Genomic DNA, 23,770 nt, shown 5'->3' with positions numbered 1-23,770 from the left:
CTATCACCCAAAATATACAGCAAATCTTTATTATCTATTGCCCCTAAAGTTGCTAATGTTTGCCTTTTATACTGTCACATGAAGTCATAAGGACCTAGTCCTTATGACTAATAAGGACTAATACCTAGACCAGGGTATTACAGTTTCATTCGGTTGAATTTGTAAATGGTTTTCACTTACATATAACCCAAAGGATTACATCATAATATTTACTGTAAATTTATTAGCTCTGCTATGAAGTCATTTAGTGTTAAGCCCTAGGAAAAAAAGTGACTTCTAGCCAACCAAGCATTTGTAGTGTGCCCTCCAATTCACATTCTAATAAATGTCATTTTCTAAGTGCATTACCTCAGGTTTTGGCTACAACCCAGATGAGTCCTGAGAGATTAAGAGAAATGTGTTTTCTGACTGATTCATCCATATTTTATTTTACTTTTCATTAAGAAATTACTCTTTGAAGAAAATCAATAATCTCCTGTGACTGAGGGGAGAGGTTAGCGTGTTGCAGTGGTGCATTCTAATTTCTCAAATCAGACTGCTGTTAGTCAGCTGTTGCTGATAGAGTTTTTGTCCTTTCTTGTTCTTGTAGCCTGGATACATGGAGACCCCAGGAGAGTGGCCTATCCTACAGACAGCAAGGGCCACTTCTGTGGCCAGAAGGGCACCTCCAATGAGTGAGTATGGCTGCCTTTCCTTTGTCTGGTTTTACTGTTAAGCTGGAACCTAGAAACTGTAACTGAACCAGCGTGATCTCGCTCCTTGGTGAGTCACAGGTAGAAACTACACCAGGTGAGTTGTCACACAAAGGAAACTTCATTTGCACCAAATAAGTGGATCACAGGAAATAACTTCTAAAGTTGTGACTCCCTGAGCAAAGCTGCATGGGTTCTTATTATTTAAGGTTAGGATGAATTTTTAGATAGAGAAGCCCTGTCGTGACATGCAGAGGTCCGTATAAGGTCACACATGCACCTTAAGGAAACATGCGTCGTATGTTATGTAAATGAGGCTTGTGCTCCATCATGGGCAGAGATTGAAGTAGTGTAATGAGGTAAAGATGATGAGGTTGGTCGCTCCAGAGATCACTCTGTGGTCCATCTGAAGTGGGTCAGAGGTTTAGTTCAAACTCGGTTTGGGTGGTCTGGGCCACCATCGCTCTTCCTCAGGCAGTCATCACTGCTTGAGGGGTAGTTTCAGTCTCCATCATGGGATGTTATGCCCATAAGTTCCTTTGCCTGAGTTAAGGGATAAGCTGGGAAGAAGAGCTTAAGGAATATGTGGGGCGGATGTTGGTGGGTACAAGCAGGTGAGCCATAATGGCCAGGCTTAGGGTCTAGCTGGTGACAAAATCATTTTTACATTAATTGTACTAGACTTCCTAAGAAGATTGGAATTCAGAAAGGAGGTTTACCCTGCCCTTTCTCCTAGAGACCGTTCATAAGGAATCGGGAGATTCCATACTATATGACTTAGGACAAGTTGTCATTGTTATGCAGCATTTTATTAGGATGCATGAAGACTCTGCTTAATAAAAGTATACGCATAATGGATGAGTTGGACGAGCGATTTTTATCAGAAGTCCTATTTTAAAATGCTGTATGAAATGGCTTTTGGAAGGCTGAGCTCTGAGGAGCTAAACACTGCAGTTAGAATCGTTCTTGCCACGGTGCCTACTGACAAATCACTCCACTTTTGAAAGTGTGTGCCACCCAGAAAGTCCTCGGTCAGTGGTAAGCTTTTCAAACCTACTTGGCTGCTGTAGACAATGACTCTGACTAGCTGGAACAAACAAGGGAGGATGTTCTATCAAATTCCCTTCTAATATCAATCATAACAAAAGTCTCCAATTTCTGAAGGCAAGTTTTCTATTTCTTTTTTTTTTTTTTTTTTTTTTTTATGATAGGCACACAGTGAGAGAGAGAGAGAGGCAGAGACACAAGCAGGCTCCATGCACCAGGAGCCCGACGTGGGATTCGATCCCGGGTCTCCAGGATCGCGCCCTGGGCCAAAGGCAGGCGCCAAACCGCTGCGCCACCCAGGGATCCCAGTTTTCTATTTCTTTACCTTAAAAAAACAAAAGCATGAATTCTATATTTTTAGAAAATTTCCTCTCCTTTCTCACTGGTCCATTTCTTGCCATACCTGGGTTTTTACTAGATCTCCTGATTCTTCATAACTAATTCAGTTTCTATAAAAGCTGGTATTGAATGGTTAAAAGACAAAACGGCAGCCCTTACTACCACCAAAAACATAAGGCTCAGAACATTTTCTGTGTGTGTGTGAGTGTGTTTGTGCAAACATTTGTTGTGTTCAGAATGCTGCACACCCATAACTTTGGAGCTGCTTATCCAAGAGATACAAATGAAAAAAAGAGATTCAGGAAAGGTTAATAAAATTCATGGAGTAGAATCGCTACAAATGATCAAGAGAAACTAGAACTTTGGGCAGTAGGGTGTGTGAGGATCAAATCCTTAAACAGATTGAGTTTATGACAGACAAGTAACTCCTACAACAAAAGGTCCTTGTAGTCTATTAGAGACTGGACTAAATCCTCATCGAGAGTGGTAATTCTTGTTTTAAGCTCAGAAAAATCCTAGACATTGCCCACAAAACTTTTATACTACGAAGGACAAAGAAAGCACCAGGTGGTGTAAAAAAAGAAAATCATACAAATGTCTAAATCTCTAGTTCTTAAAATAGTCTATTTTTAAAAGAGCCTCTGTAACAATAACTTTTCTAGACCTAAGCCAATGACCTACTTATTTCCAACAAAAATGGGATACTACAAATTTCAGTACATAAAGATCAAAGACAATCCCAGTGTAACCAGAAAATATGTTCATAAGCATATTATTTATAATTATATCAGAAACTATATAGATATTCAATATGTGGATGATAGTAAATATGATATCTCCAATGTAATGGAGCCATTAAAAATTATGTTGATATTTTCAAGAGGTGATTCTGTTTTTTTTTTTTTTTTCCTTTCTACTTTCTGGATTTTGTGTCATGATTAGAATTGCTTTCCTACTCTTGAAAATAACATTCACCTGTATTTCTCTAATATTTTTATGATTCTCTTTTTTATATTTAAATTTCTAATCTACTTGGAATTCCTTCTTTGAATATGGACTGAAGTAGGAATCAAACTTTTTTTCTCTTTTGTTTTTAAAGATTTTATTTATTCATGAGAGACACAGAGAAAGCAGAGACATAGGCAGAGGGAGAAGCAGACTCCCCACAAGAAGCCCACGAGATGTGGGACTTGATTCTAGGACCCCGGGATCACACCCTGAGCCGAAGGCAGATGCTCAACCACTGACCCACCCAGGTGTCTCTCAAACTTTTTTTTCAACTGCAGATGCAATTACCTCAGAATAGTTGGTTGAATAATATGCTCTTTTTCCCACTGATTTCTGATACCATAATCATCATGTAACAATTACATAATATATAATTTATATTTTAAACTTTTCACTTATTTTAATTCTTATAATGTATAGTAATTTGAAAATTTAACAAGAAGTTTAAATGATGGCTAGAGTTTTTAATAGTAATTGAAAATATCTATGAAAATATCAGATTTCAATCACTTAAACAGTGTGGAACTATCATAGAAAGAGGCAGAAAGAAGTAAATACAATGATAAATATAAATTTGGAATGTGATAAAGATGAGATTTTGCATCAATGGCAAAAAGATAAATTATTAAGTGGTACTGAATTAACTGAAATACTATTCATGAATATAAAATAAAATTAGGGTAGCCCGGGTGGCTCAGCGATTTAGCACCACCTTCAGCCCAGGGCTTGATCCTGGAGATCCGGAATTGAGTCCTGCATCGGGCTCCCTGAATGGAGCCTGCTTCTCCCTCTGTCTCTGCCTCTCTCTCTCTCTCTCTTTCTCTCTCTCATGAATAAATAAATAAAATCTTAAAAAAAATAAAATTAGATATTTATCTCCTACCTTACACCAAAATGAATACTGAAACATTGAAGATTTTGTATATAAAATATATAAGAAATCAACAGAAAAAAACGTGGTTATATTTATAGAATTATGGGGTAAAGTAGTCTTTATTTGAAAATACATCGCTACTATATTACCACTTAACTCACTGTATACAGAGTTAAAAGTAGCAATCCAGAAAAAAAATATTTTTAATGTCTATATCTGACAATGGGTCGATAGCTTTATTATATGAACTGCTGTTAAAAAATTCAAAGAGGAAAAGAATAATTCAATAACAAAGTTGGCAAAAATCACAAACAGAAAATACCAATGGCCATAATACAAGACACTGTTCATAGTTAAAGAAATGCAAATTAATACTTTTTTTTTTTTTTTTTTTTTGCTTGTTAGGTTGTCAAAAACCTTAAAATTTTACAGTGTTGATCAGAGTGGCGGGGGGGGGGGATGCGGGCAAAGCATATCATTTTCTACTGTGGTAGTGAAATATAATATTTACCAAAACTGTGGCATTTACATGTGGTGTGTCTCCTGATTGGATGGAGGCCCCCAAATGTGGGGCGACTATCTGGTGGAAGCCAGGGGTGCTGGCAGTGGCAAGAATTCACCGGAGGCAGAATAACGGAGTTAGAAGTTTATTGAATACACCACAAGGGAGCTGCAGGCCAGACCGCAGAGGAGAGGCCACCTGCAAGGAGGGTAGTGGGTGGGGACTGGTCCTTACGGGGGCAGGTGAGGGAGGTGTGACGGTGTGGAATTTCCCCTGCTTTGGTAACTGTGGCCGGTTGTTAAGTAGCCCATTAGAGGGCCTTAGCCCATTAGAGGGCCTACGGATCTTTTGAGGCGGGTCCCCCAATGGGCCTGTCTGTATTTAGCCAGGGGTTGGAGTCCCTTTGGGCCCCTCTCTCTGCTTGACCAAGTTTCCATTGCTCAAGCCTATTGTCTAAAAGGAGCTTCTGCGAAATAGTTACCAAATTTGCATATTCCTTGTAATTCAGCAGTTTTCCTCCTAGAAACTTCTGTAGTGGAAATTTAAATAAAATTTCCTAATGTTGTATTGCTATGGGTGCTATGAGATAGTAGTACTAAAAGGGAAACAGCCTAAATGGCTATAAATAGAGACGAATTAAATTACAGTACCGTCCTATGATAAAATGTTGTATGTTTACCAGACTTAAAAATCTTGAACGTTAACTGGTAAAAAATATCATTAAATTAACACACACACACACACACACACACACACGCACACACTTCTGTTGTAAAATGAAATGCATCTATGTCAGGATGTGTAAATTAACTTAGGCCCCCCGAACAATAGAGTCCAGAAAACAGTTGTTGCCGTGTCACAGAGTACTTGTACTTGTTGGCAGCATGATGGACTTACAGCAACCCTTAGATTCTCAATTCTCAAAGATCTTCCATATAACTAAGAAGTTCCACGCTTACAGATGGTGGGATAATATTTGGAATGTAGAGTTTGGCCATTTTTGTGGTTTGTTTATATCCATGCTTAGCCAAAAGGATGCTAGGAGAAGCATGGGGGGGGGGTTGTCTCTAAGGAAACAAAGGTAAACGGAGTGCTCTGTCATCAACTTTCTCTGCCTATTGAGTTTCAGGAAAGTTGTATTCCTGATGCTGGAGCAAGGTCCTGTGCTTTGGGGTTTCCACTCAATTGATTTTGATGCCACCTTCTGGCTACTACTAAAAAGTTCAGCTCATAGAGGTGCTTGAACAGAAATGCAGCGCAGTTACCAAATTAGGTAAAATACTCCTCCCCTGGTGTGACATTCAGTTTCAAAAACAGGTAAGATTAAGAGGACAAGACCCTTCCATTTAAGTTTTGCATCAATTTGGCATCTAAGTCGAGCAAGAAAACTCACCTTTACAGAAGAACCTCTCCTGACGTGGCAAGGAGGTCTCACAAATTTGAACATGCTACAAACCCAGATGTACTCCTTGACTTAACTCTTATTTATTTTTATTTTTAAAAGGTTTTATTTATTTATTTATGAAAGACCCACAGAGAGAAGCAGGCTTCCTGCGGGGAGCCCCATAGGGGGACTGGATCCCCGGACCTGGGATCACACACCCTGAGCTGAAGGCAGATGCTCAACCACTGAGCCCACCCAGGCGTCCCTTGATTTAACTTTTAAAACCTGCATCAGTATCACGTGCGTGTGAAAGTAAGCCAGACATTAATGAAGAGCTTATAAGGGCAAGAAAAGCAGTGGCCTCCTGTCCCAGGGCTCTCAGGACTCCTGTCCTAGGACAGGCACCCCCTCTTCTCTCTGGCCCTCCTAGTAAGTTCGGGTGCTAGAACAGTGCCATAGGCTGGGCGGCTTGGAAATGACAGATACTCCTTTCTTACTGTTCTGGGGACTGGAAGTCCACCATCAGGGGGCCAGTGTGCTCGGGCTCCTGGGGGGGGGGGGGGCGTTCCCCTGTGTGCAGACCTTCAGACGGAGCAAGGGAATAGAGAGCTCTCTGGGGTCTCTAATGAGAGTGTGTTCACTAGGGCTCCACTCTCATGACCCAGTCACCTCCCAAAGTCCCACCTCCCGGTGCTATCCCATTGCAGGGGGAGATTTCAACATAAGAATTCACGGATAGACACAGACATCCAGCCTGTAACACTGGTCTTCGTTCTTCTGGTGGTTTGGCTCTTGTTGTTTTTGTAGGACTTTTTTTTTTGTAAGACTTTAATAGGATTATTCTCTTGTGCTTTGTTAATGTTAGGAATATCCACTGGGGGAAAAAAAAATAAGTATCCACTGACAGCCTGCTATGAAAAATAGAGATTTAATTCATTTATATTCTCTCTTTCCCTGATCCCTAACTCCTCTCTGTTTATAGTCAGGTTATTACCTTTAGATTTTCAAATGGTTACTTCTGTGACTTTAAATAGTAAACTAAGCCCTCTGTTTCCTGTTCCGTCAACTTTTGTCAGTGTTTTGACTCCTTTTTGTATAAAAGGAGGATATTATTCCATTGCCCTTCTCTCCCTCTTTCTTTTCATTTCCCCTTCCTCTTTCTATATTTATGCTTTACGTAGTCAAATAGGTTATGGAGTTCAGTTCTGCAACTTGAACAGAACCTTCCACGATCTACTGGTAGGTTGATTCTAGAAGTTGGAAACAAAAGACTTTGACTTTATAACTCTGTAAATTTTATTCGGTACTGGGCTGTTCCATTTCATGTCTACTCAGTCACTAATATCAAAGTCGAATCGTATGCTTTATTGGCAGCTTAGTATCTTCCACATTTCAGTTTGCTTTAACATAGAGCGTTAACATTCTTTATAATATTAGCCAACAAGTTTTTTCTTTAAAAATTTTATTCTGACCCATGGTTGACTTCTAATGTTATCTTACACGTAATGTAACACGTAATATTATATATAATGTCAACTTATAATGTTTCAGCAGGTGTGTGCAGCATAGGGGTTCGACAACTGTATACATTTGGATATGCTCACCATGTTAAGGGTAGTTACGATCGGTCATCTCAGAAAGTGACAATATTATTGGCTGTATTCCCCATGGGTCTGTTGAAGTTTTCGATTTCTCCCTGTTTCAGTTTTGGGAGTTTATAGGTTTCTAAGAATTATTCTATTTCTTTGAGAAGTGTCTGTCTTTCTTGATGAGTCTGGCTAAAGTTTTCAATTTTGTTAATCTTTTCAGAGAACCAGCTCCTGCTTTCACTGATCTGTTCCATTGTTTTGTTTTCTTTTTCTTCCTGTTTCATTTATTTCTGCTTTAATCTTTATTATTTCCTTCCTTCTACTGGTTTTGGGTGTGATTTGTTTTCTAGCTCCTTTATGTGTAAGGCTGGGTTGCTTATTTGAGATTTTTTTCTTGCTTTTTGAGGTAGGCCTCTATGCCTATAAATTTGCCTTTTAGAACAGCTTTTGCTGCATCCTCCAAATTTTGGACCATTGTATTTTCTATCTTCATTTGTCTCCACATATTATTTGATTTCCTCTTTGATTTCTTGGTTGGCTCATTCATTGTTTATAGCAAGCTATTTATTCTGTATGAATTTGTTCTTTTCAGATTTTTTTTCTTGTGATTGATTTCTAGTGTCATAGAGTTTTGATCAGAAAAGATGCATAGCATGACTTCTATCTTTTTTAATTTGTTGAGACTTATTTTGAGGCCTAATATGTGAGAATGTTCCATGTACACTTGAAAAGAATGTGTAGCCTACAGTTTTTCAGTGGAATATTCTGATATATCTTTTAGATCCATCTGGTCTAATTGTTATTCAAAGTCACTGTTTCCTTGCTGATTTTCTGTTTGGATGATTTGTCCATTGATGTAAGTGGGGTGTTAAAATCCCCTTCCATTATTTCTCTATTGGCCATTTCCTTAATGTTTACTGCTTTATGTATTTGGATGCTCCTGTGTTGGATGCATATATATTTACAATTGTTAGATCTTCTTGTTGAATTGTTCCCTTTATTATTATTACTAACTTTCTTGTTTTTACGGTCTTGTTAGAAAGTCTAATTTGTCTGATATAAATATTGGCACCCTTGCTTTTTTTTTTTTTTTTCACTTCCATTTGCCTGATAACTGCTTTTATATCCTTCACTTTCAATCTATATCGTCTTAAGTTCTGAAATGAGTCTCTTATTGGCAGCATGTAGATGGGTCTTGTTTTTTTATTCATTCTGACATACTTTGACCTTTAATTAGAGTTTTTAGTCCACTTATATTCAAAGTAATTATTGACAGGTATATACTTATTGCCATTATCCTATTATGGTTTTTGTAGTTTTCTCTGTTCCTTTCTTATCTTGCTCTCTTTTCTCACAGTTTGATAGCTTTCTTTAGGTGATATGTTTGGATTCCTTTCTCATTTTTTGCATGTCTGCTACTAGCTTTTTATTTTCTGGTTACCATTAGATTTTCAGATAACCTATCCATATAACAGTCTATGCTAAATTGATGGTCACAAAACTTTGAACCCATTCTTTCCTCCTCTCCTCCCCACATTTTAGATATATGATGTGGTTCTCTATATCCTTTCATGAATCCCTTGACTGACTTTTACAAATATACTTAATTTTACTGCTTTTGATCTTCCTACTTTTCTTTTTTTTTTTTCTTCTTCCTACTTTTCTTAATCTTGTGGCCTTTCCTTTCCACTCAGAGTCCCCTTTAACATTTCTTGTAGGGCTCATTTAGTGGTCATGAATTCCTTTGACTTTTGTTTGTCTAGAAAATTCTCTCTCCTATTCTGAATGATAGCCTTGCTAAATAGAATATTCTTGGTTACAGGTTTTTTTCTTTCAGTACTTTGAATATATCATGGAACTCTCTTCAGGCCAGCAAAATTTCTGCTGAGAAATCAGCTGATGGCCTTATGTGATTTCCCTGATATGCAACTGCTTTTTTTTCTCTTGCTGCTCTTAAAAATTCTCTTTAGCGCGCCCCCCCCCTTTTTTTTTTTTTAGCCATTTTAATTACTATGTGTCCTGGTATGGACCATCCTGGGTTGATTTTGTTGGGTCTTGTCTGTGCTTCTGGGATTTGGATTTCTGTTTCCTACCCCAGATTTGGGATACTATTTCTTCAAATTTTCTAGCCCTTTTCTCTCTCTTCACTTTCTAGGATCTGTATAATGTGAATATTAGTACCCTTGATGGTGTCACTGAGATCCCTAAGTCTATTTTCATTTTGTATTTTTTTTCTCTCTTGTTTAGGTTGATTGCTTTCCATTAGTCTGTGCTCTAGATCATTAATCTGTTTCTCTTCTTCCTCTATTCTACAATTTATTTCATTTAGTGTATTTTTAATTTTAGTTATTGTTACTTCATCTCGATTCTCTTTTCTGTTTTTTGTCTCTTTGTTGTGGTCTCACTGAGGTCCTCTACCTTTTTCTCAAGTCTGAGTATTTTATGACCATTACTTTAAATTCTCTAACGGGTATGTATATATTACTTTATTGCATTTAGCTCTCTTGCTGTGACTTTGTCCTGTTTTTTTAGTTCCATGTACTAAAAAAAGTTCCTCTGTCTCCTTATTTTGCATAACTCTGTTATTATGTTTGGAAAGTCCACTATGTCTCCTCTTGAAAGCAATGGCCTTATGAAGGAGAGGTCCTATAGTGCCCTACACTGCAATGTCCCCTGTTCACCAGAACCTGGTGCTTTAGGAATGTCTCTTATATATGTCGTGTGTGCCCTGCTATTGTGGCTGAGCTGTTTTTACCTTTATTCCAGTCCTCTGCAATGGTTCTCTTTCCTTCTTGTGGGCAGGATTTATTCTGTCCTGCACTTGAGTTGAGTCCTATCAGATGTTTGCTGGAGATGCAGTAGCACTGAACTTCAGGGTTCTTTCTCTTTATTGTCCCTTGAGAAGCTTTCGTTGGTGGGGAGGGCCTGTTGTTAGACCAGATGTCTGCCCCCAGCCCACCAAATTCATTGTGAGCCAAATTTAATCTGGTGTGTATGGTTCTCAGTCCCTTTCTGTTGGGTAGGAGTGACTTTGGAGTTGTTCTGGCCTCCCTCAGGTTTTCTTGCACCCTGCCAGGCTTGTGGTAGCACTTTGGATGGTCTCTCCAAGGTTGTATTGAAGGGAGCAGGTCCACAGGAGAACACGGGGGTGAGGTGCACAGTGTCAGGAAGCTTTGCTCAAGTCTGCTTGGGGGTAAACCTAGAGTGGAAGCTTGACTGTGCAAAGGCATGTCTGCTGGAGAATGAGGGGGCAGAGTGCAGTGTTGGCAAGTGAGATACCAAATGTTGGCACCATGCTGGCTCCCACAAGTGTCCCTCTAAGTTTGGGGGTGGGGTGGGGCAGAGAAGGGAAATGACACCTATAAGCTCTTTTGTTCTTGGAGAAGTCCCCCCAAAATCTCTGCCCCTCCAGCCTTTGTTCCAAGATTAATAAGCAAATCTCCATCCTGTATTCCCCAGATATTATCCAAACTGTTGCTTCTATGCTGTATCTTAGTGGGGCTGTTTGTTGTGCTTTTTAAGGGTGGGGACTCTTTCTTCCTGCCCTCCAGGCTTTCCCAGCTTTTCCAGGGTCCAGCCTGCTGACCTTTAAAGTTCCAGGTACTAAGCCCCAATGCCTGTAAAAAGTCACAAAGTTCAGCTCCTTTGGTTTTCAAAGCCAAATGTTTTGTTGATTCATCTTCCCCATGCCTGGGCTTCCTGGTGTGAGGATCTGTTTCTTTTCCATCTCTGCACTTGCATTGTCCCTCCTGGAGAGAGTCCCATGGGTCTGTTTAACTCTTGTCTCTGCCCTTCCTAAACTCTTCAAGTTAGCCTCTTCTCTATGTTTAGCTGTGGAGAATTTGTTCTGATAGTCTTCAGTCATTTTACACTGATATGGGTGTTACCTAGTTGTATCCATGGATGGGGTAAGCTTAGGGTCTTTGTACTTTTCCATCTTCCTCATATTTTTGATCTTTAAAAATTCTCTTACCCTCTATTTCTTTGTTATTATATACTGCTCTTATTTTATGGATAGTCTGCTTGAGGTACTTTGAAAATACTGGATTTAAAAGTCCATCCTATGCCCTAAATTGATTTCATCCAGCATCAGTTTTTGTTCACTTTATCTTTCATATGCTGATTCTTCCTTACATTCCTGATTCTACTTGATTGCCCATTATTATTAAAGAACTTAAGTCACTTCTGTGAATTTGTCCCAAAGCTATGTTAGTAGTTCTGTTTTTCTGTGAGACCTCTTCCCTGTATAGGGTGATAAGGCCGTGTTCACTGTCAGATTTCACTACAGCATGAACTGATGGGAAACTGGCTGTCAGGTCTGAGCTTTCAAAGTGACAGGCTTGTAGGCTGGGGCACCAAATTCTGTAAAAAGCCTTTGCTAACCCCAGAAGGCTCATTCCACAAAGGAGGCCTCAGGTTTTGCATGTTTTTCCTGGATGCTGGAATTCCAAGTGCAGGGGTATGGGAGAAAAGAGAGGTGCTGGTTTGTACTGTAGTTCTGTATATAAATCTTCAATTAATCTTGTTTTCAGCCACATTTTTCACTTTCAAAACTGAATCCAGCATCTCATGATTTCTAACAGGCAAGTGGTATCCCACTCTTTCCATACTCCTTTGTGGTGCATTCATCACTCAGCATACTCTCATATGCTTTCCATCTTCCAGAAATTGCTGAACTCTCATATAGTTGTGAACAGATCTTGTCTTTCCCTACCCTCAACTGGTTTGATGAGGTTTATTACTTTTTGTACTTCCATTCTTTTATTTCCATGAGTTTCAGGAAAGAGGACAGAAAGGCTTAAGTGCATGGTACAGCATTTTGAACTACTAGTTTGCAATTGATTTTACTTTGTTGTTTCTTGATGGAAATACAGTGTAAGTTAAATAGTTACTCCTTCAGGCATTCCCATGGAATTGCTCAGTTGCAACCATCACCACCTACTCTGTACCTGAGGAATCTGAGGTTCACTGAAGTTTTATTTTTGTTTTTTAAGATTATTAGAGAAAGAGAATGAGTGTGAGTAGGGGGGGAAGGGTGGAGGGAGAGCAGAGGCCAACACAGGGCTCTATCCACAGACCTTGAGATCATGACCTCATGATCATGACTGACCTGAGCCAAAATCAAACATCAGATGCTTAACCGACTGAGCCACCCAGGTGCCCCATGAGGTTCACTGAAGTTTAAGGATATCAAACAGACTGTGACTGAATGACTATGGCTTTGTACTGGAAAGCTAAGTTGGATTCTAAGATTAAACAACAACAACTTATTCTGGAATTATTCTCATTCATTCTGCAACATTTGATAAATATCTAGAAAGGGCTAAGTACTAGGTTGTGTTGGCAAAGTAGGGATATTAAAGTGAATAAGGTATGAGCCTTACCCTTGACAATAGCATAATTTGGTGAATAATTTCAGTTTATGTAGCATTTTGCAGTTTATAAATCAGTTTTACCTATGAGGGACTCTTGACACCTAGAGATTTACCATTCAGTTTTAAATAATCCCAAGGAACTCCAGTGATCCATGACATGCAATAATTTATTCATTTGCATGGGTACAAATTCAAATCACATGTACCAGAATACTGTGTAGATGATAAGGCTGTTTGAGTGGTGAAAGAGTGAATCTGGCTCTTACGGAATCATTATTTTTCAATGGCAACACAGTCTTCTTTGTGGATGTGAAATTCTTTAGCCAATCTGCTGTTGATGGACAATTTCATTATTTCAGTTTTTTACTATTACAAAAAGGAGCTGTGAATGTTAGCAGCTTAAAGGGGAGTTGGGGACTATACTGTAGCTGTCTAGGGAAAATGAAGCCAATTTTTAAAGGTCATTATATTAAAAGTATACAGGGTCTGAAATGATATGGAATATTTCCACAGTCACTAAAGATTACTTTATGTTGTTTTCTTAACAGGAACAAGACCATTCTGTTTTACTTTAACTTATTCAGCTGTACCAGTCCCTCTGTGGTGGTAAACCTACAGTGCCCTACTACACAGGTAAGGCAAAAAAAAAAAAAAAAAGCCTTGCAATTTTGAACATTTTTGGATAAAAGAATTCAATTCCATTTGGATTCTGTGTATGCATAGTTAACATGGACTAATGGAAGGTGGGAAGACACAAGCATGAGCTCCTATTTGTTTAGATACAATCAAATGATATTAAAATGAAGCAGGATTAATCATTGTAGTATCACTAAAGAACCTTGGCGATTTGGTCAAACAACCTAGTTTTATAAAATAAACTGCAGGTCTGAGAAGTGATATTTTTCTCAAGATCAGTATTAGGAAGAGTAAAGCTAGCTATTATAATAAACTTGAGTTTTTCAGTGACTTAACATAATAGTTTATTCCTGGCCATATAACCGTATCAGGCTGTGGTTTATGATCAGTGGGCAACTCTTCTCTAGGCTCCTTTCATCTGGCAGCCCTTCCTCCATCCTTCTCATCATCTGCATCCACCTGTCAGAGGGAAATAGAAGATGAATAAAGCGTCTCTGCTCTTAAAAGCCTTGGATTAAAAATGTTCACACATCACACTTCTACTCATACAACATACATGTTATTTTTATGTGTTCACCACGAGATGCAAGAAGGAAGGACAAAAGCAATGTACTTGTGGGATGAGGCATAGACTTCAATGGCAATTAGTTAGGTCTTCCCTAGTCTATCCCTCTGTCCTCCAGAATCCCCTTCTTCTTCCCAAGGGAGACAGCCCAGCATTCCATGTAGTACTATCTTTAACCCAAAGTCCAAGGATTTATGGGGGATATATCCTCTATCAGATCTTCCCATTGAAAACGCAATGAGGGCCAAGGCTTAGGACTATTAGGATACAAACTCCAAATCAGAAAGGAGTGATAAATGCACAGTGGTCTCTGGTGCATGGAAACAGTTTTATTAGACCTGGATTGTTATTCCCCATTTCACCCTATGGTCCTTTACTCAACCACCCGGGAGGAGATTTCCCCTCTGCTGGCCTCAGACCACATCATTGCTGAGCACTGGAGACATAAGCTCTTTTGATGGCAACAGAGCTTTGAAGCTCCCTTGCTGTTGTGCGAATTTAGCACCTCAAAGACTGTTTTAACAGTCAAAGGCCTTTTCAGGTTAGCTCATGAATTCTGCGGCAGCACAACTACCCCCAAAATGTAGTAGGCTTCTAACTTCTATTTCCTTTTTGTTCCATGTGCCAGTAAACCACACCCAAGATCTTCCCTGATCTAGTTGGTAATTCTGCTTTCTTCCTCTCTTCCTCATCTCTCTCTCATAGACTTTTGATGTCTTATTTCCTGCTGAGACTGAAGCCAACCTCAGACCCTGGCATCTTCGTTCTGTGACTACCTCTACCACAAGACTTTGTTTTCTACCACAGCCACCCCCTCCCAAGATCAAATTCTTGACCTTGTCAGTACTAGTAATTACCACCCTTCATAAGTCTCAGTTTCAAACATCCCAATGTCTGACCACTGCAATGCCTCTAACATTCCAACTCCAATCATTGTACCTCATTGGCACCTACAAACCCTTAATGCTAACCATCCCCCCCGCCCCAGTGTCCCTCAGTTCCTTCATGTTTTCATTTCCCTCTGTGTCTGACTTAGATTTCATGGTCCTTCTTAAAATCCACTCCCTTATATAAAATCCATTTCTTGTCCCCTCCCACGTAGTTGTTGTTCCCTGGCAAAACCTCATCCCTAGCTAAGTGCAGCTCTCTGCCTATTCCATGCTTGAACTCAGGCAGCCATGAGTTGTAGTAGAAAATATATAGAACAGTTCTTTCAATTCAGAGCGACTAACCTCCTGGGCCCTTAGTGCTGTCCCACAACCATGCTACAGACTCTTTGTTCACTAGCTTAGCCTTCTAGTAAACAATTTCATACATTTTCCCCTTACCTTAAACTTCCCAATCTCCTTGTCAGCCTCTGAATTCGCTTCCTATTTTACTGAGAAAGTGTAAGCGTTCAAAGACAAATTTTGAAAGATCCTACAGTGACCTCCTCTTGCCTACCTGTTGTCATTTATGTTCATGTATTTGTTCAACCTCTCCTTGTTATGCTGTGGTTGAACTGCCCTTGCTCCTCAGGTCATCCTATTTTTTTTTTTTTTTTGTAGTTAACTTTTTTTTTAAAGATTTTATTTATTCATGAGAGACCTAGAGAGAGGCAGAGACATAGGCAGAGGGAGAAGCAGACTCCCTGTGGGAAATCCTATGCAGGACTCCATCCTAGGACCCTGGGATCACATCCTGAGCCGAAGGCAGACGCTTAACCACTGAGCCACCCAGGTGCCCCGTCTATCTATTTGTGCATTATCTCTCTCACACACACTCAAGCACATCATTCCAGAAATGTTGTTTTTTTTTTTCTTATTACCATTTTTCTTTCACTAGTAAATCATCCCCATCAATATACAAACATGCTGTTATTTCTTCTATCTCAAAAAAATTCTCTCCTTTACCCCACAACCCTCCCTGCCCACACACAACCTCCAGGTACTGCTCCATATCTTACCTCTGTTTTGCAAAAGTCCTCAAACAGTCTATGTTCAGTGTGTCTAAATCCTCTCTTCTCATTCAGGCTTTTACTCCTACTCCAATTGCCCCCAAATGATACCATCGACCTCCATATTATTAAACCGGTGGCCAATTCTCATTCCACATTTATATGATCTAACAACATTGTTTATTCAAGCCTCCTCCTCAACACTTTCTTGATGTGGCTTCCACGGCACAACATTCTTCTAGGTTTCCACCCAAATCTCTGGCTACTCCTTGTTAGTCTCCTTTGCTGATTTTTCTTCATCTTTCCAACATCTTGTAAATGTTGGAATTCCCTTCCATCACCAAGCTTAGTCCTTTTCAAAATCTATGTTTACTCTCTTGGTAATCTTGCCTAGTCTTATGGTTTCATCATCTACATGCTTCCCTCCCTAATTTATATCTCCAGATAAGTCTACTCCCTAAACTCCTGATCTTTATATCCAACTTCCTACGCAAGGCCTCTACATGGATAGTTAGTTGACATCTCAAATGTAACATGTCCAAAACTCAATTCCTAATGTCTGACTTCTTCCTTAATATTATTCTCCAATCCCATCGGTCTTCCCTGTTTCAGTTAAGGCCAGCTCCAAATATCAATGAATCCTCCTTGGTTCCTCTTTTTTTTTTTTTTTTTTTTTTTTGTACTCATGTATGAACTGCCAGCTAATTCCTCTGGTCTCCATTCAAAATATATCTGGACCAAACTACTTTTCACCATCTCTTCCTTTTTTTAAAGAATCATCGTCTTTTTTTCTAGATCATTTCAGGGACCTCCTGACTAGTCTCTCTGACTCTATCCTTGCCCTGCTTTCTACTCCTTTCAGTCTCTTTTCTACCCAACAGCCAGTGTGATCCTATTAAATATGTCACATTTATGTCTCTCCTTTGTTCAGCCCATGCCCCCATATGTTCCCAAGTTACTGAGATTAAAAGCAAAGTCTTAACAATGTCCTTACTGGATCTTTCACTGTCCAACTCTCTGACTACATATGCTGCTACTCTCTCTCTGCTCACTGTACTCAGGTTATATTACCCATCTATTTGTGAAGGATCCAGGAATGCTCCTGTCGCAGAGCCTTAGATGGTGTTCTCCCTGCCTACAGTACTTTCTCCAAGTCACTGTGGCTTGATCACTAGTCTTCACATCTTTCCTCAAATGTTGCCTTTTTAGGGAGGCCTTCCTTGACCACCCATTTAAAATTGGAATCCCACTCAGCAGCCTTTTATTCTCTAACCTCCTTTCTAGCCTTAATTTTTCCCCATAGCATTTATGACCATCTCATAACAAATAGTTTTACTTGTTGTTATCCATCTCTCCCCTGCTAGAAGGCAAACAGCTTAAGGGGAAGGGTTTTATCTGTTTTATTGTGTTTACAGTACCTAGAACAGGCTCAGAGTAGGTGATCACTAAGTATTTGTTGAAAGAATAAGTGAATGAGTAAATTAATATCTTCCTACACCCACTCGGAAGTTTTCCACTATACAAATCCATCATTCTCCTGATGAAACAAAAATATCCTTGTACATTATGCTTTTTTACCCACATACATGTTATTTACAGTTATGTTAAATACACCATAAATTATTTACTAGGTCATGGGTTTTTTTTTTTTTCATAACAAATGTAGTATTGTAACCTATAGTATAACTTTTCTACTCCCCAAATTCTGACTTGTATTAGATCATTAAACCTATATGAATTGAAGATATAAAAATAATGATGAATTACATTTAAAGCATTTTGTGGTTACACAAAAAAATCAGGATTGAGTCTGAATATATTTTAGCTGCCAGTAATGGAGACTTGCTTTTAGTCTGCCAGACATTAGTGTATCTACTGATTCAAGCCATATTTTTATGCATTGTGGGGTTTTTTGTTTGTTTGTTAACTGCCAGCATGGTCCAGACGTGTGTCACAAGCATTTAAAGGACAGACTGTGATCAATTAGGATACCCTACCTCAATGTGACCTTCATTTTTGGCCAATTATATGTTGATTGCTACTAATCAGCACTGTATTTAAAGTGAACAAATCGGTCTGATAGGGAGAGAGTAAAAAGCAGTTGCTATATTGTTTTTTAACAGCTCATTTGTGTCTGGAAGGAAATTTGATGTGCTTCTCTTTAACAAACCACTTTTTGCTATTTTAATTACTTTCTTATATATATATTGTTACTGTCAGTTAAGGCCTAAAGCATTAGCACTTTCAGTATTCATTTTATAAATCCATGTAAATGTACTCAATAGGGGAACTAGTGAGGTTACCTTTCAAAGTCCTATAATTGTCAAAGTCTAAATGTAAAATATCTCCCAGTGTTATAGGTTTATTCAGCTTAGCTCCAATCAGAGTGAAATTTTGACATTTGTGTTAATGATAACCTTGGCCTTCTTTCAAAAAATGCGCATGTTGGAGGCTTTCAATGTCCCTAAACAGTTCTTCAGCTTTAGTAAAAAGATACCTATGAAACCTCAATATTTCCTCTAGAGGGGTGTGTGTGTGTGCGTGCACGTGCGCATGAGTGATTGCGTGAATGCCTATGTACATATGAGAAACTAACAGAAAATGCATATGGAGGTGTGGATGTGGAGACAGTTTGTTTGCCTTGTCAGAACTTCTAAAAGAAATTAGACTGCTGCTGTCACCTCCAATCTGTTAATATCATCTTACAGTATCCAGTTAGTCATCCACCTGCTACCTTAGCTGTGGGGTCAATACCAAATATTTTTGTGTACAGTAGAAACATGACCCAAAGGATGGGAAAGAGATCAGCTCAGAAGCAGTGTCTTACCTAGCTGTCAATGGATTGAACTAGAATCTGGCCAGTGAGAAGTTACCAAAGAACAGCAGGGAGATGAAGTCTGAGATGCAGCCTTTCATAAGGAGTAACTGAAGGCGGAGGAGAGAATGTGTCAGGACTGCAACTATCATGGCTTAATAGGATCTTTGTTTTTGTTTTTTAATTATAAACAAATCAAGTGCATCTTCTCAGATTCAGCTTTCTCTCTGTGGAGTTCCTAATTGGGTTTCAGTCACTCCACAGTGGCTCTGTGGACTACTAGCACAGTGTTCTAGTTTGGCATTAATAGGTTCTCTAAGTTCATTAACGTAAAATAATTGCATTGGTGACCTCTCTGTCCACATTTGACTGGTGTTAGTAAAAGACTGTAATAATGATTGAGTGCCACAAATAGTCCTAATTTTGTTAGTTTCTTATAATCATACATCCCCAATTATATTTTGACAGTTGTCGAAAATTCACTGGCACTGATAGTTATTAGTGGCATAAGTTATCAATATTCAGAGCATTTCACCATTTAATTCATATGTAGGAAAGGAGGCAAGATTTTAACCCTGAAAATGTATAAACTATACAAGCAAGATTAATCTTGCAAAGGTTAGTGGATGGTGGCAACATCAATTTTTTGGTTGTGATATTGTTCTGTAATTGTGCAAGTTATTACCATTGGATAAAATTGGACAGAATGAATTATTTCTCATAGCTGCAAGTAGATCTGCAGTTATCTCAAAATCAGAAGTTAAGAACAGGTCTGCTACAATATCTTATTGTCTTAACCAAATCATGATCAAAGACAAGGAGTAGAGATTGATAACTAGTACATGAAATCTTATTTTTTCTTTTGAAGGTTTTATTTATTTTTAAATGAGAGACACAGAGAGAGCCAGAGACATAGGCAGAGGGAAAAGCAGGCTCCCTGCAGGGAGCCTGATGTGGGACCTGATCCCAGGACCCTGGGACCATAACCCAAACCAAAGGCAGACACTCAACCACTGAGCCACCCAGATGTTTATTTTTTACATAAATTAGAAAATTGATGTAAGTTTCTTAGATGGAAAATGGTGCTTTGCTCTTTATAGTGGTTGCATAACCTAGAAATCTAATTTTACTTTCTTGGTTTGTTCAACTTAATTGAATCCCCACCACTGTGTTCCTTTTCTTTACAGATCTGTGTCTCCAAGTGCCCAGAAAAATTTTTAACCTACATGGAAATAGAATTTGCACACAAAACAAGCCAAAATTATTCGACATACTACAGCCAGTTCTGCAAGACCCCTTTTGGAAAGCCTGCAAAGGTATGTGTGTTTAAGCTTAAAACTAAAGAATTTAACTTTTGTTTTGATTTCAAGTGTAACATGAGCATTTGTAATGGACAGGCTTCTAAATCATCCAGGAGATGATGATTATTCTACTGAAACACAAATGCACATGTACATACTAACATATATGCACCATTTATAGCATATCATTGTGTAGACTTTGGGTGTTATGCAAGACTCTTACGTCTGGTAAGTTAGCTTTAACTCGTCCCTGAAACCAACAAATTCTCTATGTGGATGGATTTTTTTGCCATCAAGATCTAGGAGCTAATGTCATTTCATTTTATTAATGTCACCATTTCATTACTGTAATGATGAAGATCCATGGCTACGTGGTAACAAGAATTTTACTTCCAAACCCAACTTGATAATTATTCATTAAAAAAAAAAATCCTCAAACCCTATCTAGGTTTGAGACTTATTAAGGAATTCTAAAGTTCCATTGCATTAAATGATAATAATGGCTTCTAACTTAAAGAGGATACTCTTTTTCCAGAAAAAAAAAGTTTGAAGAATTAGAGACTCAGAATATGATTAAGTCATAGATATTCACATCCAAAGGTGTGTTGTGGCTTCAGTGGGTCTGGTTTTATTATAGTTGATTTGATTGAATTACAATTAGGACATTTAAGAGCATTTGTCAAATAAGCATGTGTGTGTGATATTAAAATCACTTATTAGAGTAATATGAAATAATGAGATAATTATGGAGTTAAATTTTTAAAGGACAATTTTTATACTGAGAGTAAACGTTGTCATTGTGTAGTCTTTTCAATGTTATACTCTTCCTTTCATTTTAGGCTCTTGCACAACTTTTACTGGATGATGATTGTCCAACAGCGATTTTTCCAAGCAAACCATGTAAGTGGTTATTACTTATCTTAGAATCTGTAATTATAAGAAGTTATTTAATTCAGTCCCCTTATTTCACTATTGACAAATACCGAAGCCTAGAATAGTTGTGTGACTGGCCCAATGTCCCAGAGTTAATTAAGAAGAAGCCAAAGCTATAGCCCATTCTCCTGACTCCAGCCAGAGATATTTCCACTGGAACTCTGTTAGTTTTGGGGTTTTGCTGCATCAACATACACAGAAAAGATCAAAATCTGATTTTAAGGCTGCCTGGGTGACTCAGTGGTTGAGCATCTGCTTTCTGCTCAGGGTGTGATACCTGTCTCGGGATCAAATCCTGCATCAGGTTCCCTGTGAGGAGCCTGCTTCTTCCTCTGCCTGTGTCTGTGCCTCTCTGTGTGTCTCATGAATAAATAAATAAAACCTTTAAAAATAAAAATAAATTTAAAAAGGATTTTTAAAGCCCGAATAGATTATCTAGTGCTCTATGAGCACATGTAAACACACACAGACATAGTCTTATAATCTTGCACACTCACCCCTGAACTGAGTCAAAGAGTTTGTTCAGAAGTTGCTTGGGGAGTGAAGTGAGACATAGACTTGTCCTAGAATTTGAAATTTGAAATATTTATGTGTCTCCTAAATGAATCAATATTTTATATTTTTAAGATTTATAAATTTTAAAGTTTATATAAACTTTGTCTAACTTTTAAAAAAAATTTCCATTCTTACAAATTTTCCACTTGTACAAGTTTTCCATTTGTGCCACCACCAAATACAACCTCTTATGCGCCCCTATCACTTTTCTTTTGGGTCATTGAGGACCTTGAGTAAAGATGTAGGTCTTGTAAGCAACTATGTTTTGCTGGGAAGCCCTGGGCAACAAGGGTCAGTAGTCAAGAAACAATGTTACAAAATGATAGAAATTAATCTTTAATCACTGAAGGTATAATAGATGGAAGAGTATAAGACATTCCTGCCCTTACAAGTACAGTTTGGTTAAATTACACAATATAAAATGTACACTGGAGATACAAGACTGAATAAGGCTTTGTCCCTCACAGACATTGAGGTAAACATCACGGTCAATTTGTGTTCATTCCCCCAGTAGGTGATTGAGTATACTACTTAATGGAATAGTATGCAGCTAATAAAATTTACTTATTCAGGAGTTTATGAAAGGAAAAATAAGCAACATTAAAAGAAACAAGGGAAAACTGTGCATTTATTTTATGGTTAGGAGTCTCAAAAACTTCTTTTAGAAGAAAGACTAGAAGGGAATTGATCTAAAATGTTAATAGAGTTCATTGTAGATGGTAGAACTATGTATTATTTTGTATCTTCCTTATTTTCTCTACTTTCCAAATATATAATGAGCATATTTAGCAATTGAAACTAACTGATTGGATGGAATTGCCCATTTCAAGGTCTCTGGAGGACTCTGTAGGCGGAAACAGTCCTATTTAAGGAGTGGCAAGGGGCAGGAATGCACAGAAAAGCTGAAGGGAGGGCAGGAGAGAATCTGGGCATGTAAGCCAAAGGAAGGGAGTTTCAAAAGGCAGGGGTTGACTAACATGTCAAAGACTCAGAATGGTTAATGCAACAGCAAATATTTACTGAGTTCTACTACGTACCAAGCACTGTGCTAGGAAATGGCTTCAAGCAGGATGATGACTAAAAGAACTTTGGAGGTTTTGGCCACTTGGAAATCACTGGGATCACTGGGAGGACAAATTTTTTGGAGTGGTGGGGGCGGATTGTGATTGGAGAGGGAATAGAAGCAGCTGGTAGAGACAACTATGTCGAATTTGCCAGGGAAGAACCAGAGAAAGATGAGGAAGCTACTGAAGGACTCAGCCATATATTTTAAGCGCTACCGAAGATGGAGGTAGATAGACTAGAGGTCATTTTAAGCCCGAAAAGTCAGGAAAGGCTTAGTAAAGATGTATTCCTTCTTTCCCTATATCAACTGCTTCAATATTTTTAGGTTCAAACTCCTCAAAACCCCATGCAAATCTGTTAAAAATACATAAAAATGATCCACTTCTGATTTCTGTTCTCTCTTCATTTAAAATTGGGGTTTTAAAATACTTTAAGTAATACAGGTTTGTAAAGAGGGAAGGATTCTATTTAATCAAAATAAGTGCATAGAAGATTGAACAGGTGAGGTAACTCTACAGAGAAATGATGCTAGTCTGCAAGGTTCTGGGCCATTTTGATAGCCTTAGAATTTCTATTTCTAGCCCCTCCAAAAAAAACCCATGTAAATGGTTTGGATGGGAGGCAAATTATTAAGACTTCACAAATAAAAATCCAGTTGTCTTAGTAGCCTGAAGTCTGAGCTAGTTCTTATTTCTCAAGGAATTATTCACTAATCTTCAGTTTTCAATGTTTCACTCAAGGAGTATCTAAGATATATTTTTTAATAAGAATAAGTAAACCTGGGGTGCCTGGGAGGCTCAGTGGGATCCAGCCTCATATCTGGTTCCCTGCTCAGTGGGGAGCCTGTTTCTCCCTATCCCTTTGTCCCTCCCCACTGCTCATTTATGTTCTCTCTCCTCCCCCCCCTCTCTCCTCCCCCCCTCTCTCCTCCCCCCCTCTCTCCTCCCCCCCTCTCTCCTCCCCCCCTCTCTCCTCCCCCCCTCTCTCCTCCCCCCCTCTCTCCTCCCCCCCTCTCTCCTCCCCCCCTCTCTCCTCCCCCCCTCTCTCCTCCCCCCCTCTCTCCTCCCCCCCTCTCTCCTCCCCCCCTCTCTCCTCCCCCCCTCTCTCCTCCCCCCTCTCTCCTCCCCCCCTCTCTCCTCCCCCCCTCTCTCCTC

At 38.9% G+C, this 23,770-nt stretch overlaps 1 protein-coding gene across 7 annotated transcripts in view; it reads left to right on the top strand.

Annotated features, from left to right (window-relative positions):
- The window catches only part of SLC44A5 (solute carrier family 44 member 5), a 344,022-nt gene that overhangs the window by 266,903 nt on the left and 53,349 nt on the right, over positions 1–23,770 (top strand). For all 7 annotated transcript variants that reach the window (XR_013384133.1, XM_077905063.1, XM_077905065.1 and 4 more), the window contains 4 exons: positions 590–674; positions 13,359–13,443; positions 19,950–20,078; positions 20,903–20,963. Coding sequence is in view for 6 of the 7 variants with exons in the window: in XM_077905063.1 (XP_077761189.1) it covers positions 590–674; positions 13,359–13,443; positions 19,950–20,078; positions 20,903–20,963 (360 nt within the window). In the remaining variant the exon portion in view is untranslated. The remainder of the gene's footprint in view (positions 1–589; positions 675–13,358; positions 13,444–19,949; positions 20,079–20,902; positions 20,964–23,770) is intronic.

The sequence above is a fragment of the Canis aureus genome, chromosome 8 (assembly GCF_053574225.1).
Source record: "Canis aureus isolate CA01 chromosome 8, VMU_Caureus_v.1.0, whole genome shotgun sequence".
Taxonomy (NCBI): domain Eukaryota; kingdom Metazoa; phylum Chordata; class Mammalia; order Carnivora; family Canidae; genus Canis; species Canis aureus.
This window is presented reverse-complemented; position numbering and strand designations above follow the sequence as displayed.